At 38.5% G+C, this 14,720-nt stretch overlaps 1 protein-coding gene across 6 annotated transcripts in view; it reads left to right on the top strand.

The window, feature by feature from the left end:
- Positions 1 to 14,720, top strand: part of LOC144373863 (transport and Golgi organization protein 1 homolog) — a 47,032-nt gene that overhangs the window by 24,006 nt on the left and 8,306 nt on the right. For 5 of the 6 annotated variants that reach the window (XR_013433401.1, XM_078036814.1, XM_078036812.1 and 2 more), the window contains one exon: positions 12,498 to 12,631. Coding sequence is in view for 5 of the 6 variants with exons in the window: in XM_078036811.1 (XP_077892937.1) it covers positions 12,498 to 12,631 (134 nt within the window). In the remaining variant the exon portion in view is untranslated. Of the gene's footprint in view, positions 1 to 11,914; positions 12,010 to 12,497; positions 12,632 to 14,720 lie in introns of those variants that run through there. The other variant, XM_078036815.1, reaches the window with a different exon arrangement.

Here is a 14,720-nt window from a genome sequence, read left to right as displayed (position 1 = left end):
ATTTATTTCAACACACCAAATATTTGACCTCTGTGAAAAGAATGCCAAGGTAAATTAGGCAGAACCAGAAACAGGAACTCATATACATGCCATATATTAGTGGCAATTTCAGATGTTTGAGTTTCTTTCTTTGTACAGTTGAAAGTAGAATAATATTTGTCAGGGCTAGACAAACAGTAGATGCTGGCAGAAGACCTTGCCTTGTATATGACTCACTTCCATTAGTACAGTACACTTCAACATGACTTTTTAATTGTGGGGAGTGCCTCAGCTCTACTCATTATGCCCAGCCTAAACCTCCATCTTCCCTGGATTTAAGGACAAGATACTTGTTTAAATTCCACTTAAGTTATATGATCCGTTTACTTAAAGTCTAATATTTTATGCATTTTTATTCTATTAAGTCTAAATCCTTATGCTTGATTTTCAAGGAATTTCATAATCTGACCTAAGCACACAAATATGTCATCCTTTATAGAATCCTTTCCTCTTAGCAAAATGAGGTGTCCTTACTGTCCTTTAACCATACTTCTTTCTGCTGAGTCTTTTATGCCGTTTAATTCACTTGCCTTTTATTCTCTTTTTAGAATCTGAATCCTATGTACTTATCCAGGTCTAGCTCAAATCCCAAGACTCATCTCTTACTTTTAACTCTTTAGTGTTTACAATTTGTACCAAAATACATTTTAGCATTTATTTTGTGGCAGGGTAGGGCCCTTGCCACCCTCCCACTACACTAACTTTTACCAAGGAGGAAACTGGTGTTACCAAGAAAGACCTGTTTATAATTTAGGAGTTCCCATTCTCAAGATTATAATGAGGATCTAGAGTCACCTCCACCCTTGGAGATAGATCCAAGATTGGGGTCCTTCGGCACAGGTGTAAAGGTTGATCCATTGCCTGAATCTCTTACATTGGCACAGAAGATGATGTAAACACACACACACATACACACACACGCCAAAACTCAGGAAGGAAGAAAGGAAGGAAGGAAGGGAGGGAGGGAGGGAGGGAAGGAAAGGTGGGCGGGCGGGGGGGAAAGAAGGAAGGAGACCCTTTGAAATCCATTGAGAAATGATACTGTTCTGGTCAACCTCATAGAAAATGGATATTTCTTGTCATTTTCTGACTTACCATATTGTGACCAAGCATAGTGCTATTATTTTATTTTTTTACTAAGACCTTTACTAGGATTCACCTGGTTTATAACTTTCTACCTTTAAATATAACTGAATCTGCTGGAAGGTGGTGGCAGAGTCTGTAATCCCAGATATTCAGGAGGCTGAGGCTGGAGGATCGCAAGTTTGAGGTAAACTTGGGGAACTGAGCCAGACTCTGTTTCAAAATAAAAACTAAACTGGGCATGGTGGCACACATCTGTAATCCCAGTGGCTCAGAATGGTGAAACAGGAGAATTGGGATTTCAAAACCAACCTTAGCAACTTAACGAGGCCCTGAGTAACTCATTGGGACCTATCTCTAAATAAAATACAAAAGAGGGCTGGGGATGTGGCTCAGTGGTTTAGTTCCCAAGAGTTTCATCTCTGATAGCAAAAAAAAAATTAATAATAAATGAATAAATAAAATAAAAAGGGCTGGGGATGTGGCTCAGCAGTAGAGCACCCCTGGATATTTGTACTAGGGAGTACAAAAAAAAAAGAATTTTCAATACATATTACTTTTTGTCTAGTTTATTTCATTCAGAATCTCCCTGTTTTTGCTATTATCAATAGTTCTTTATTCTTACTAAGTATGTTTCCAAAATTTATTATCTATTTTCCTATTGATATACATTGGGGATTTTTTTTAAGTAAACCAGGTTATATTTATACAATTATTATAAATTAAATATTAAAAATTATTAAGCAATGAAAATAAGAAGTACCTTCACATTCAACAACTTGGATAAATCTTATAAAAATACATATGTAGCTAAAAAATCCACATACCAAAGAACACATGTGTATGATTACACTGTATAAAGTAACAAAACAGGCAAATCTAATCCTTGTTATTAGAAGTTAAAATAGTGCCTAAGTCTGGGGGAGTGGAGGGAATAATTAGGGGAGCAATGAGAAAGGGCTCATGAAAGTGCATTTGATGTCCAATTTCTTGACCTGGGTTAAGGTTCAGTGGATATGTTTACTTTGTGATAATTCATTGTGCTATACGTGATTTTCTTTTGTCTGTTATATTTAATAAAAGAGAAGCTCTATTAACAGTAAAAAATCAATCTCTACATTCATGTAATAGTTAGTAATCAAATGTCTACTATATGGTTAATATGAGTATAAGGGTTCTGAGGCATGTAAGACAGACATGTTCCCACAGTCCAACATTGGGGATTTTTTGACTATTACAAATAAAACCACCATGAATAGTTGTGCACAAGTCTCAGTGTGGATGTATGCTTTTATTTCTCTGGAGTAAATATCTCGACAGATGTGATTTAATTTGTAAAGCAACTGCCAAACAGTTTTCTAACAGTTTGTGCCATTGTTTATACTACATGTTATAGTCTGCAGTTCTAAGAGAGATACCATAGTCTTCATCTTTGTCAACATTTGTTATGATGAGTCTTAAATTTTGTCCATCCTACTGTATGTGTAATAACATTGCAGTTTTGATTTACATTTCAACTTATGTTGGATATCCTTTCATGTGCACATTCACCATATTTGTGTCTACTTTGGTGAAGAAAAAAAGTCTTCTGCCCATCTTTTCAAATTGGGTGATTTTTCTTATTAATAAGTTGTAAGAATCATTTGTATATCCTAGATATCATTCTCTTGAGAGAGATATGTTTTGCCAATACTTTTTCCTTGTCTGTCAGCTTACCTTTCCATTTCCATAACAATGAATATACAATAGACAAAGTTTGTTGTTGTTGTTGTTTTTGGTACTGGGGATTGAACTCAGGGTCATACCACCACTGAGCCACATCCCCAGTCCTATTTAGTATTTTATTTAGAGACAGGGTCTCACTGAGTTGCTTAGTGCCTCACTTTTGCTGAGGCTGGCTTTGAACTTGCAATCCCCCTGCCTCAGCCTTTTGAGCCACTGGTATTACAGGTATGCACCACCACGCCCAGCATGAGACAAAGTTTTTGAGGAGAGGAAAAAAGAGAGCATGAGGCAGAGAGAGCTAGTTAGTTTTAAAAGCCTCTGCCAAGCAGCTTTTTATATTTTCTTCCAGAAGTTGTATAGGTTTAGCTGCTACATTTAGGTCTGTAGTCTATTCCTACCAGTAGTGTGTGAGGGCTCCCATTGATCCACATCCTTGCCAACTTATTATTATCTTTTTGATTATAACCATCTTGATAGATGTGAAGTAGTATCTCACTGAGGTTGTACATTTCCCTAATGGTGCTGGGTATCCTTTCATTTGCTTATTTGCTTTTGCATATTTTCTTTGGAGAAATGTCTATTCTAATTTCTTGCCATTTGTCTTTTCATATTGAACAATAAGAATTGCTTGTATATTCTAGGTAGTTATATATATTCTAACTACATGAATTGTAAATGTTTTCTTCTATGATTGTGTTTTCACTTTCTTCGATGGTAGCCTTTAAAAGTTTTAAATTTGATGAAGTTCATTACTTTATTATTTTTTTCTTTTGGTGCTTGGGCCTTTGGTGTCTTAAATACAAAGTCATTGTCTACCCCAAGATTCACCTATGCTTTCTTACATTTAGTTTTGGTTCTTACATATATATGTGTTGTCCATTTTGAATTCTTACATTTATGTCTGTGGTCCATTTTGAGGTAATTTTTATGTGGGGTAGGGCTTAACTTAATTCTTTTGCATTAAAGACTATATCATTTTCAAATAATATTTTCATTTGGAATGCAATTCTAGGATATCAGTTTTTTTTTTCTTTCAGAACTTGAAAATGTTGATGTACTGTTTTCTGGTTTTCATGGTTCTTGAATGAATTTTGACATTTTACTTTCACTCCTTTGTACATAATGGTATCTGTTTTCTGTAGATGCTTTTCAATTTTTTTCTTAGCACTGGTTTTAAGCATTTAGTGTAAATTTGTGTCATCTTTATCATTTTTCTTATTCATTGAGCTTTTTGAATCTGAGTGTTCATCAGATATAGAACATTTTTATTTATTATTTCTTCAAATGTGTTTTTCCCACCTCTTTTAGGAACTACCATAACATATATATTGGACTGGTTGAAGCTGTGCATACTGATGCTTTGTTCAGTTCAGTCTCTTTCTCCGTGTTTGATTTTGGAGTCTTTATCACTGCATATTCAGTTTGCTGATATTGACTTCTTCAATGTTGAATCTGCTGTTAATCTCATTCAGTGTAATTTTCACCTTAGCCATTGTTTTATCTGATTTTATCTAATTTTATCTGTTTTATCTAATTCAGACATTTTTATATCTTTTTTTTCTCCTTTACATGCTTATGCTTTTCCATAGCATCTTGAACATATGGTATACAACTGTATTAATGTCCTTGTATAATAACTCTATCACAGTGTAATTAATGATCATTTTTATTAATTTTCTTTTCAACATGGGTTATATTTTCCTCGCTCTTTGCATGCCTCATACATTTTTATTGGATTCCAAACATTGTGAATTTACCTTGTTCAGTACTGGATATTTTGTATTCTTTTAAATATTCTTGAGCTGTGTACAGCTTTTTGCTGAACTATCTTGGAAACATTTGTATTCTTTTAAATATTCTTGAGCTGTGTACAGCTTTTTTTCTGAACTATCTTGGAAACATTTTTATCTTTTTAAGATTCTGCTAGACAGGAGTTAACTTCAATCTTGGGCTATTTTGTCCCTTTTACTGACTATGTTACTTGATGCCCTTTTATTATAGATTTTCCATTCTAGCTGGTGATTACAAAAATTGATCTGCATGCCAACAATCACCACCACCTTCCATTCTGTTCCTTTCTGAAGGTTCTTTCTCTGGCCTTACATATGAGCCCATTGTTACATAGCCGCAGACTTCAGGGGAACCCTCCATAGATGTCTAGAGAGCTAGTGCATGTACACACTCTCCCTCCCTCTGCAGTTCTCTACTCTCTCCTTTATTCTGCTCTAGGACTTCTAGCTGCATCGATCTCTTCAGACTTTAAAATCCATCTCTTCAACTCAGGAGATTTTCTATTTGAGTTTCCCTTATCTGGATGTGGCCTGAAAAATTCTTTCCAGGGAGTAAATTGGGATAATCCTAGCACTCATCTCTCATGCCTAACTTTATCTTAGAGATCACTCTTATGCTGCTTATTATCTAATATCTGAGAACTGTTGTTTGTATTTTGTCCACTTTTTTTTCCAATGTTTCATATGCGAGGGTAAATCTGTTGCCCCTCTTGGAGAGATTTAGTCTTCCATAAATGTTTAACACTATTCTCTGGCACATCATTTACAATAGATGAGGTTCTTCCTGGTAACAGCAGCGGTAGGCCTACTGAATGCTCCTAGGCAAGTGCCTTCACAAATTTCCAATGGTATATGTTATTATGCTGCCAATTATTTGTTTCAGATATGTTTTTCTTGTCTCATTTAGATTGTACTCTGACATTAGGAACCCTTCATATCTTAGAATTTTATGTCCCCTACACCCAAACTGGTCACATTTACCTTTAACAATTACTCAACCCTTACCCCGTAAGAATTCCCTTTGAGGTATTAAAGAATAATTCACTTGAGATTATTTATCTCCATGCCAACAATCACCACCACATTCTATCCTGTTCCTTTTCTGAAGGTTTTTAATATAACCTTATATTAAACATGTTAAACATCAATGCCACATATTTAAATGCTATGAGTAAAAGTGAATGCTGATTCATCCACTAATTGTATGTATCCTGGTAGAAAGAACTACCACTACCTTATTGCGGCCAGTTGAGAAATTTTCTTCTCATTATCCACCAGACTAGTTAATATGTCTTTAAGGCAATAAGTTTAAAAAATAATACTGATAAATCAAAATATTGAAAACTCTACAAACTAAGCAGCTAGTTCTTCAGTAACTGGAAGCACTGACTATGCATATAAAAGTATATCTGATTATGAGTCAAAGTAAATATCAAGAAGGTAATATGCAATTAGAACATTTTGCTCTTCTGATTTTTCCACCAATGAATTATCATTAATTTCCATTCTACAATAAGAAAAAATCTACAACATACCATATTCTATAATAAGAAAAATAAGAAAAAATTAAAACTAGTTTTAAAAGATCTACTTAAATATTCCAGTATCATGTAACCAAACAACTACTCTCCACACAAATATGTTTTTATTCAACAAACACATTCAGGGGTACATTCCTGGAGTTGAGGATGCATGCTGCTGAGAGGTGGACCTTAAATGCCTTGTTCTCATAGCTTATTTCCTCTCAGTACTATTTATATATGGGGGCTTAATAGTTAATATATGTGTTTAGGTTAATAGTGTAGTATATTTATAATATTATTGGAACCATAAGTTTATCCAACAAATCATTTGTTAACTCTCTCATACATTCTAGGCATTTCCCTAGTCACTGATGTAACAGTAGTGAACAAAACAACTAATTTCCTGCTCCTGTTGGAAATTGTGTTTGAGGTTGGGTCAGAGCAGTCAAGTAGATAAACAAACGTAAGGCAAGTGGTAAGAGAAGTCTAAAGTGGTAAGGCAAGTCTGAAGAGAAAGAAAGGCAGGGTAATGGGCTTGATAGTCATGGCAAGAGGCTCTATTTTGTGTAGGATGGCCAGGAAAAGCCTTTATCACATGAAATGCCACTGTTACAGAGACATGATAAAGTGAGGGGGTAGTTAGCTAGTTAGATGATTTGGGAAGTTAAGGTTGAGGCAAAGTTGCAAGTGTAAATGCTCTGAAGCAGGGGTGGGATTGGTGTATTTAAATGGAACTAACAGACAAGAGAAGAATGTTAGGAAATGGGGAGAAAAGGATGAGGGGAGTCACATTGAATAAGAACAGTCCATAATAAGGCAGGCCAATCCATAATAAAGTCATGGCTTTTTTTCCTTTTTTTTCCTGATACCAGAGATTGAACCCCCAGGGGCACTTAAACACTGAGCAACACCCACAGTCCTTTTTAAAATATTTTATTTAGAGATAGGGTCTCACTGAGTTTCTTAGGGACTCACTACATTTCTGAGGCTGGCTTTGAACTCAGGATCCTCCTGACAGCCTCCTGAGCTGCTGGGATTACAGATGAGTACGACCAGGCCTGGCTAAAGTCATTGACTTTTATTTGGAAATGGGAAGCTATTGGAAGATTTTGAGCAGAGAGACACAATCAAATTTATATTTAAGAATATCACTCTAGTTGCCATCAGGACAATAGATATTGGGGAAAATGAGGGCAGAAGCAAGGACAGAAGAAGGCTATGGGAATCATTCAGGTGACTTATGATGTGGGTTTGGCCTTTATATTGGCTTAGCAGATGCAGAGGAGTGGTCAGATTCTAGGCATGTTTCAAATGCTTATTTGGAAAGAAGGAAGTCAGAAAAATAAATAAATAAAATGCTTTATAATTTATATCAAATTCTAGAAAATGCAAAACAATCTATGATGACAGGAGATGTTTGGAGACAGCCCAGAAAAGGAGAGGGGAGGGATTACAAAGAAGGATGAAATACTTTTTTGATTTTGGTGATAGTCTCATGGGTATATTCATGTCAAAACTTATCAAATCCTACACCTTAAATGTGCAATTTATTGTAGGTCAACTATATCTCAATAAAATTATAAAAATAAAGACATAATATTGTCTAATGGACTGGAGTTGGAATGTGAGAGAAAAGAGATCAAAGGTGGTTTGTAAGTTTTGGGCTTTGAGCACCTGGATAATGGGAATTAAATTGTCATTCTTATTTCTGAGATAGGGAAGACTGAAAGCAGATTTTGAGAGAAAAATGAGTTCAGTTTTCAACATGTTGTTAGAGATGCCTACTAGATACATTTTATAACATAATAAATACATGGTAGAAAAGAAATGAAGAATGACTCAGATAGACAGTTTCTCTGTATGATCCACTGGTTCTCCAGAAAGCGCAGAAGTACACTGGACCAACGGGGACCTCTCATGGCCCCTGTAGACAAATGTTTGTGCACACCTTTTTTTCCCATCGTTTTCTTTATTTAACATTATGAACATGGTGGACTACATTCTTTTCTCTAAGTTTTAAAGATTCAGTTAATTTGGAGAAACAACTGATGGGTTCATTGTTGGAGGTTGATGAATAACCTTAGCAGAGACTATAGTAACAAGCCCTTGGTCACAGACAAACGAGAATGGCTCCACCCAGGATGGGAGCATTGCAGACACTCTTCCTTGGGCTGGCTAGCTTGTGCCTTTCCCCCCTTAACTGTACATATCAGTAATTCAGCTATATTATGATTTAAATCAGATTTTGCTCCTCTTGTCAGAAAGTACAATTGCTTGTTAGTTGATAGGTTGTGATGAAAAGGAGTCTACTCCTTGGGCTTGATACTTAGCTCCATTACTCACTGGATGTGTGACTGCCTCAATTTACTCTAAAATAAGGATTGGAATAGGACCTACTACTACTGTAAGGTACTATTGTTATCAAGATTAAATGAATTGATATGTATAAAACCTTCAGAATAACAACTGGACATAAAGAAAGCATTCAAGAAATGTTAGCTACTAGCTTTCTTCTCTGACAATCGGTTTTGTCAGTTGGTTCCCACTAAGTTGTGGACTTTTTTGGTCCAGGACCAGATATCTTGTCTTTTGATTTTCATTCACTCCCACACCATGCTAGGGCTTTGTCCAGCGTCTGGCATGAATGGTAGCACAAAATGAGAGTTAAAAATATGCTTTTGAATTAAATAATTTCTTCCCTTACGGATAAAGATAAGAATCTCAAGATCTTAGCCTGAAGACTAATGTCCATCTCTCTGCCCCCACCTGTCCCCGCCTTAAAAAAAAGCAGGCCACTGTCTCCAGTTTACACCCTCACTCACAGTTCCATTCACCTTCCCCTTTCCTAATCAGAGGGATCTTGGGGTGGGGCTTCAAGGAACCTCTAGGAGTTTGAAGGGGAGGGAGCCTGGAACCATAGACTAGCTGTGACAAGTCAGGGGTGGGATTTGGTAGTTCAGAAAAGGAGGTACCAGACCAGGAATGGGGGATGGGAGTGATGGTGGAGTGGGCTAGTTCAGGATGAACCAGAAATGAGACGTTGAGGAAAGCCAGAAAGGACCAGTTGGCAGGGGGGGGGGATGGGTGGGTGACTACTAGAATCATGTGGAGGGTCGCTTGTGAGGGCACAGAAGCAAAGGCAGGTGATTGGACGAGAAGGAGAGTCCTAGTTGCCAAGGCAGCAACTAGAGGAGAAGGTCTTCAGTTGAGGAGAAGGTCTGGACTAGAGAAGGACGAAGCTCCAGCTCCGTGCGTTCTCCAGTAGAGTCTGTGGACCGACCCCCAGATATCCCTGCTGAAGTGTCACCCGGGAAAGGCTTAAGCCTTCCCTGGTGCCACCCCTCTGCGCTTGGCTACCCAAGCCCCCTGAGCTCCACCTCCTACGCGCCCACAGACGCCCGCTGCAGCCTACTTCACCGGCTCACCCAGGTGACCACAACATGGCTGTGGCGCAGGTGCTGGTCTTCTGGCTGTTCATGGTGCTCTTCTGGCTGTTCGTGCTGCGGCCGAACTGGCGAGTGCCGAGCCAACCGGACCCGGGCACCGGCCAGCGCTGGTCAAAACACAAACTCTGTGCAGACGACGAATGCAGCAGTGAGTGCGCAGGCGGGCGGGCAGCCCAGGGTCTCCACTGTAGCTCTTTGGGGCCGCATGGGGCTCCGATCTCCCGGTCCCCAGCCCCGAGGGCTGGGTGAGGGGGGTCGCAGGATGACGGGTGGGGAGCAGGAGTGACAGAGCCTCGGGACCCTGCGTGTGTCCCCTCTGGCTCTGCTGCCGCCCCAGCCAGCCCGCTCGGGTTGTGGGGGGCTTCGACTCCCACTTGTTGCCAGCGTTTTATTTTTCTCTACTGACTGAGGCGGGGGTTGGGAAACACGATTCCCCAGGGACAGCTCTCAGTTTATTCCCTTCCAGGATTCGCCTAGGATCTCAGTGGGTGATGGGGTTGTGCCCACGCTGTAGCAGAGCGCTTTTCTGCTCCCTCTACAGGGACCTGGGCCGATGCAGTATCAGGGCAGATGCTCTCCAGGGCTCGGTGGTCCTAATTCCCGCGGCAGGTTGATGGTGGGGCTCCTTGGGAAAGGCTCACTGGCCCCTTTGTCCTTTTGCTGCACTGTGGATTTGGCTGGTTTTGCCTTTTAACAGGGACTAGAGTTTAGGCTTGGGAAGAGCACCGAGTCCAGGCACGCAATGTGTTCCGAGGTCTCGGCCCCGACTCTGCTTCAATCCTGTCATTTCTGTGCATAGAAGCCTCCCTTCATATTTGAGGTAGGGTAGCAGGTGGGCCAATAATCTTTTGCTTTTGAAAGAGGCCAAGGATCTGCACCAGCCACCTGGGAACTGCAGCCTCTTCTGTGCACAGGAAGCGGACAGAATTGCTTCCCAGTCCTGGATTGGAGGTGGGCAGTGGGGAGGATGTAGCCACTCAGATTCAGATGAAGAGGTTTGTTTCAATAACAATAATAAATACTCCAAGATTTTTATAAGCCAATTCAGTTTTAGACTAAGTCACTAGTGTTGTTGGAACCTCTTTCCTCTATATATTTACTGGCCCAGAATACTTCTTATGGACTCCCGCTTGGTTTCTAGTAACCTTGCAACTTGATGACCGTGTTGTCCATAAATTGTAAGCAGTACATATTTTAAAATATTCATGCTAAAAAGGCCAAGAAGTTTACCATTGAGCTCTTTATGTCTAAATTGGTGTTACCAAAACCAAATTTTGTAATTTGAATTGTTTGTTCCACTCCAATAAAGAAAAAAGATGTCTCCAATATATGTTAAGAAGTTCCTAGAGGTAACCCTAAGGCTGGAATAAATAAACACTCAGAGAAGCAAAGCAGCTGCCATGATATTTTCTTTCATTTTTGCTATTCTTTGCTATTGAGCGCTATCCTACGTGGGATACCTGGACAATCTCATCACTGATGCTTCGTCAGTACTAAGACATGGTGTTGGTTAGGTTCAGTGGGGTAACATAACTTGAGAAATGGCCTGTGTCCAAACAGATGTGACCAAAAACAACAGGTGGGTCTGTGTTGTGTTGTAGGAAGTAGTGAGGAGTGTATGTAAGGTGTCCTTGTGTGCCTTCCAAATAAGTGCTCCAAAAAAAAAAAAGAACTAAATAGGTGCTCCATAGTATGCATTATGTTGTCACCTAATATATTACTGATTTATAAATCCTCTATGACCTAAGGGGGAACAAGAGAAACATTGCCATTTCCACTTGTGATGAGAATTCCCCACCTTAAAGTGTCTCTCACCTTCAACTTGGCCTCTTAATTACATATGAATTAGGATGCTGACAGTTCTGAAAATAGTCCTATTTTAGCTTCAAAAAAACAAGTTACCCTCTCCAAATCTGTGTTTGTTCCTCAGACATATATTTTTATAAAACACACATTCTTGTGTATTTTACTGCTAATTGGCTTTTAGAAAAAGTGTTATTTCCATTTCTTTGTGCTTTTTACATACATCTATTGTCCATTTCATCTTAAATCAGAAACTGTCTATTTGGTCAACCAAAAGAAAAATGTTGCTTCTACCAGTTTCTAGATCAATTGTGATCCTAGTCCTGCATTTTAAGCATGAAGGTATTGCCTGACCTTTTCTCGTGGTTAAACTTGTTCCTTGTCAGATAGGATACCCACTTTTGATTTTGTTTATTAAAAACAATACGAATGAGGATGTTTTGAAACAATCTTAATGTTGGATATAGTCAACAATATTTGCTCAGAGAAAATATATTTCCTGGTTATTTACCCAGATCCTAAACCCAGAGACAGCAACTCTGCTGCAAATGAAATTGACAGTGTTTACGGCTGCATGGTAGCACTTGCAGCCACTTAAAGGTAATGTCTTTTAGCAGTTAGTTCAAGTTAATTAACCCCTTGGGGGTTCCTGGATATTCTAACCTCTTCCCTATTACCTCTGCATGAAGCCATACTTAAGCCTGTCCATGTCTACACTTGGATTTACATATTTGCAAAATGAAGCTTTCTATGATTATGAAACAGAAAAACATTGAGGAGGCCTGCAAGAACCAAGAGTTTCACTGAAACCAGCTATGGTTGGTGGTAGCCACTTTGCTTTTTATTTCTCAGCACAGAGAAAAATAGAGAAGCTTCCTTTTCCCTCGTCTAATTGCAGGGAATATTGTATTTTATAGCAATAAAATCTCTAAGGATTTTAGATACTTTGAGCAGGTGAATTAAAAGTGATTCCAGAGAGTACTGATTTTTGTTCATAGTGGGATTCATATTTCCTGATGAGTCAATATGGACTGTGAAAAATCAAATCCTAATGTTTGTTTTTTTCTTTTTTCAATGTTCATATACAGTGTTAATGTATCGAGGTGAAGCTGTTGAAGATTTCACAGGACCAGATTGTCGTTTTGTGAATTTTAAAAAAGGTGACCCTGTATATGTCTACTATAAACTTGCAGAGGTATCACCAGAACTTTGGGCCGGAAGTGTAAGTAAAAGTTTGACAGGTGTTATATTCTTACTTTTGATGGGTAGCAGTGTAGATTTAAATGACTGATTTCTTGGGGTCTTTGTAGAGTTAACCTGACCTCTTTGCCAGGCCCTGTGCTCCAAACACACCTTAGGCCTGGCACAGCATAGAATGTCAGGAGACTTTCTGAAACAGAACTGAACTGGTTGTGGTTGCTACCCCTCACATCAAGTTCCAGAAGGCTCTACACATCATAAAGGTCGTCATGATGAAAACCTGACAATTCTTAGCTTTGCTGCTTCAAAAGGGAAGGATTCATGGACATTAGAGTTAATCCTGTAAATTAAGTCTGAGATAGTAACTCAGGCATGCATATTTAAAGTTAATTTTTTGTGCATTTTACCTAATCATTTGTGCTGTTTTTACTCTAAGAAAGCAGAATATTATGTCCATTGTGTGCTTTTTTTCCCCCCTTTTTTTCTTTTTTGCAACTTCTGGGTCATCCATTTCCTGCTTTTCCTATATTCTATGCCTGAAGGTTCCCTCAGGGGTTCTACTTCCAGCCAGTTGTATGGATCTTCTGATGAAAGACATGACATTGTTTATATCATGCTTTGATATTTTAAATGGGGAGATTCACTAGGAGTGTCCTTCTAGTGGCTTATGAGTATTGTCCTTTTCATTTAAAAAAATGTGATATGTGGATTGTTTACGTAAAATAGTAGCAAGGGTCTTTGATGACTGTAGGAATGTTCCAGTTTAGAGACATTCCAGGTTGCATCCTTGAAAGTTCTCACCCTAAATAAAACACCACACAGCAGAAAATAAGACAGAAAATAAGAGTAATCCCTATGGAAAGCTAGTTTCATTTTGTTGCCATTTCTGACTCTTAGGGAATGATCTTGAAACATGGTGCCTCTAGGTACAAACTTTATATGTAGACAGAGTCCCAGTTGCAGTACTCCATATAAAGAACCATCTATTGTTTCTTTCAAGCATACCAAATAGGATTGGTAACCTTTAAACTTGGAACTGTTTTTCCATGTACCTAAGTGGCATTTTTCATGTAGTAGTCATCTTTCTTTCCTTCTTTGAGCTTTTGGATAAATGGGCTTGATTTGCATTTTCTCCTCTCTCATTGTAGCCTGTTAACTCTGTTCATCCCTAGGACTCTTGCCATTCTGGGTGGCAGCACTCATCCTGTCTTCCTGAGGAGCCCTGCTTTCAGCACCTGACCAGAAAGGATCTTTGCCGACTGATGAGTGTTTGGGTGGCACCTTGTTTGCATTGCTCCTCTGGCATTCATTTGTCTTCTTTGCCTTCAGTCAGGTTGTGTTTTATCTTAGCTCCCTATAAAATGAAAAACTCAGTTAGGAAAGGACCCCTGTTTAATCCATCTTCCTTTTGAATATTTCCTTTCAGGGAAGTGGCACTTAAGTACATTTGTTCTGATAGTAGCTTATGCAGAATTTGTTCTCTTGTGGCAGTTCTTGGCTCCCCACCCACAAATCAAATCAACAGCACCTTGGCAGGGATGATGTATGGAAGCAAAATTAGATATAAAAATTATTTCCAGTCATGAGCCTCCATGATTCTGCATCATTTTTTTTTTCGTATCACAAGAAATGGGATACCACCCAGTGTGTAATTATGGAGCTTTATATAATCTATGGTCTCATTTGACACAGATTAAGAAGAGATAAATGTGTTCCCTTTCTCCATACATCTCTGGTTTCTTTCCCTTTTCCAAATTTAACCTTAATAGAATTTTCATCAGAAGGGAAAAGTGTATTTCCCCTCAGACTCGCCTCTCATGTCATAAGTGTTATACTTAAGAAATTAAAAACTCTTTAGCTTTCAAAATGATTCTCCTTTTGAGTTTTCAGTTTTCATTCTGCAATGTTGTTGGTTTTCTAGAGTCTCAGACTTTATCTGCAGTGATGAAACTTTTAATTGTTCCGTCTTATCTAATCTTCATGGAAGTATTCTACCACTAATACTGGCTCTCAGATGGTTTCTAGATATAACAAGAACATTCATGAATGGGGATATTTTAGAGGTAGTGATAAGATGCCTTTTTTAATTTTCTTTTTTGTGCATTTGATTT

Source organism: Ictidomys tridecemlineatus, unplaced genomic scaffold (genome assembly GCF_052094955.1).
Source record: "Ictidomys tridecemlineatus isolate mIctTri1 unplaced genomic scaffold, mIctTri1.hap1 Scaffold_52, whole genome shotgun sequence".
NCBI classification, from domain to species: Eukaryota; Metazoa; Chordata; class Mammalia; order Rodentia; family Sciuridae; genus Ictidomys; species Ictidomys tridecemlineatus.
This window is presented reverse-complemented; position numbering and strand designations above follow the sequence as displayed.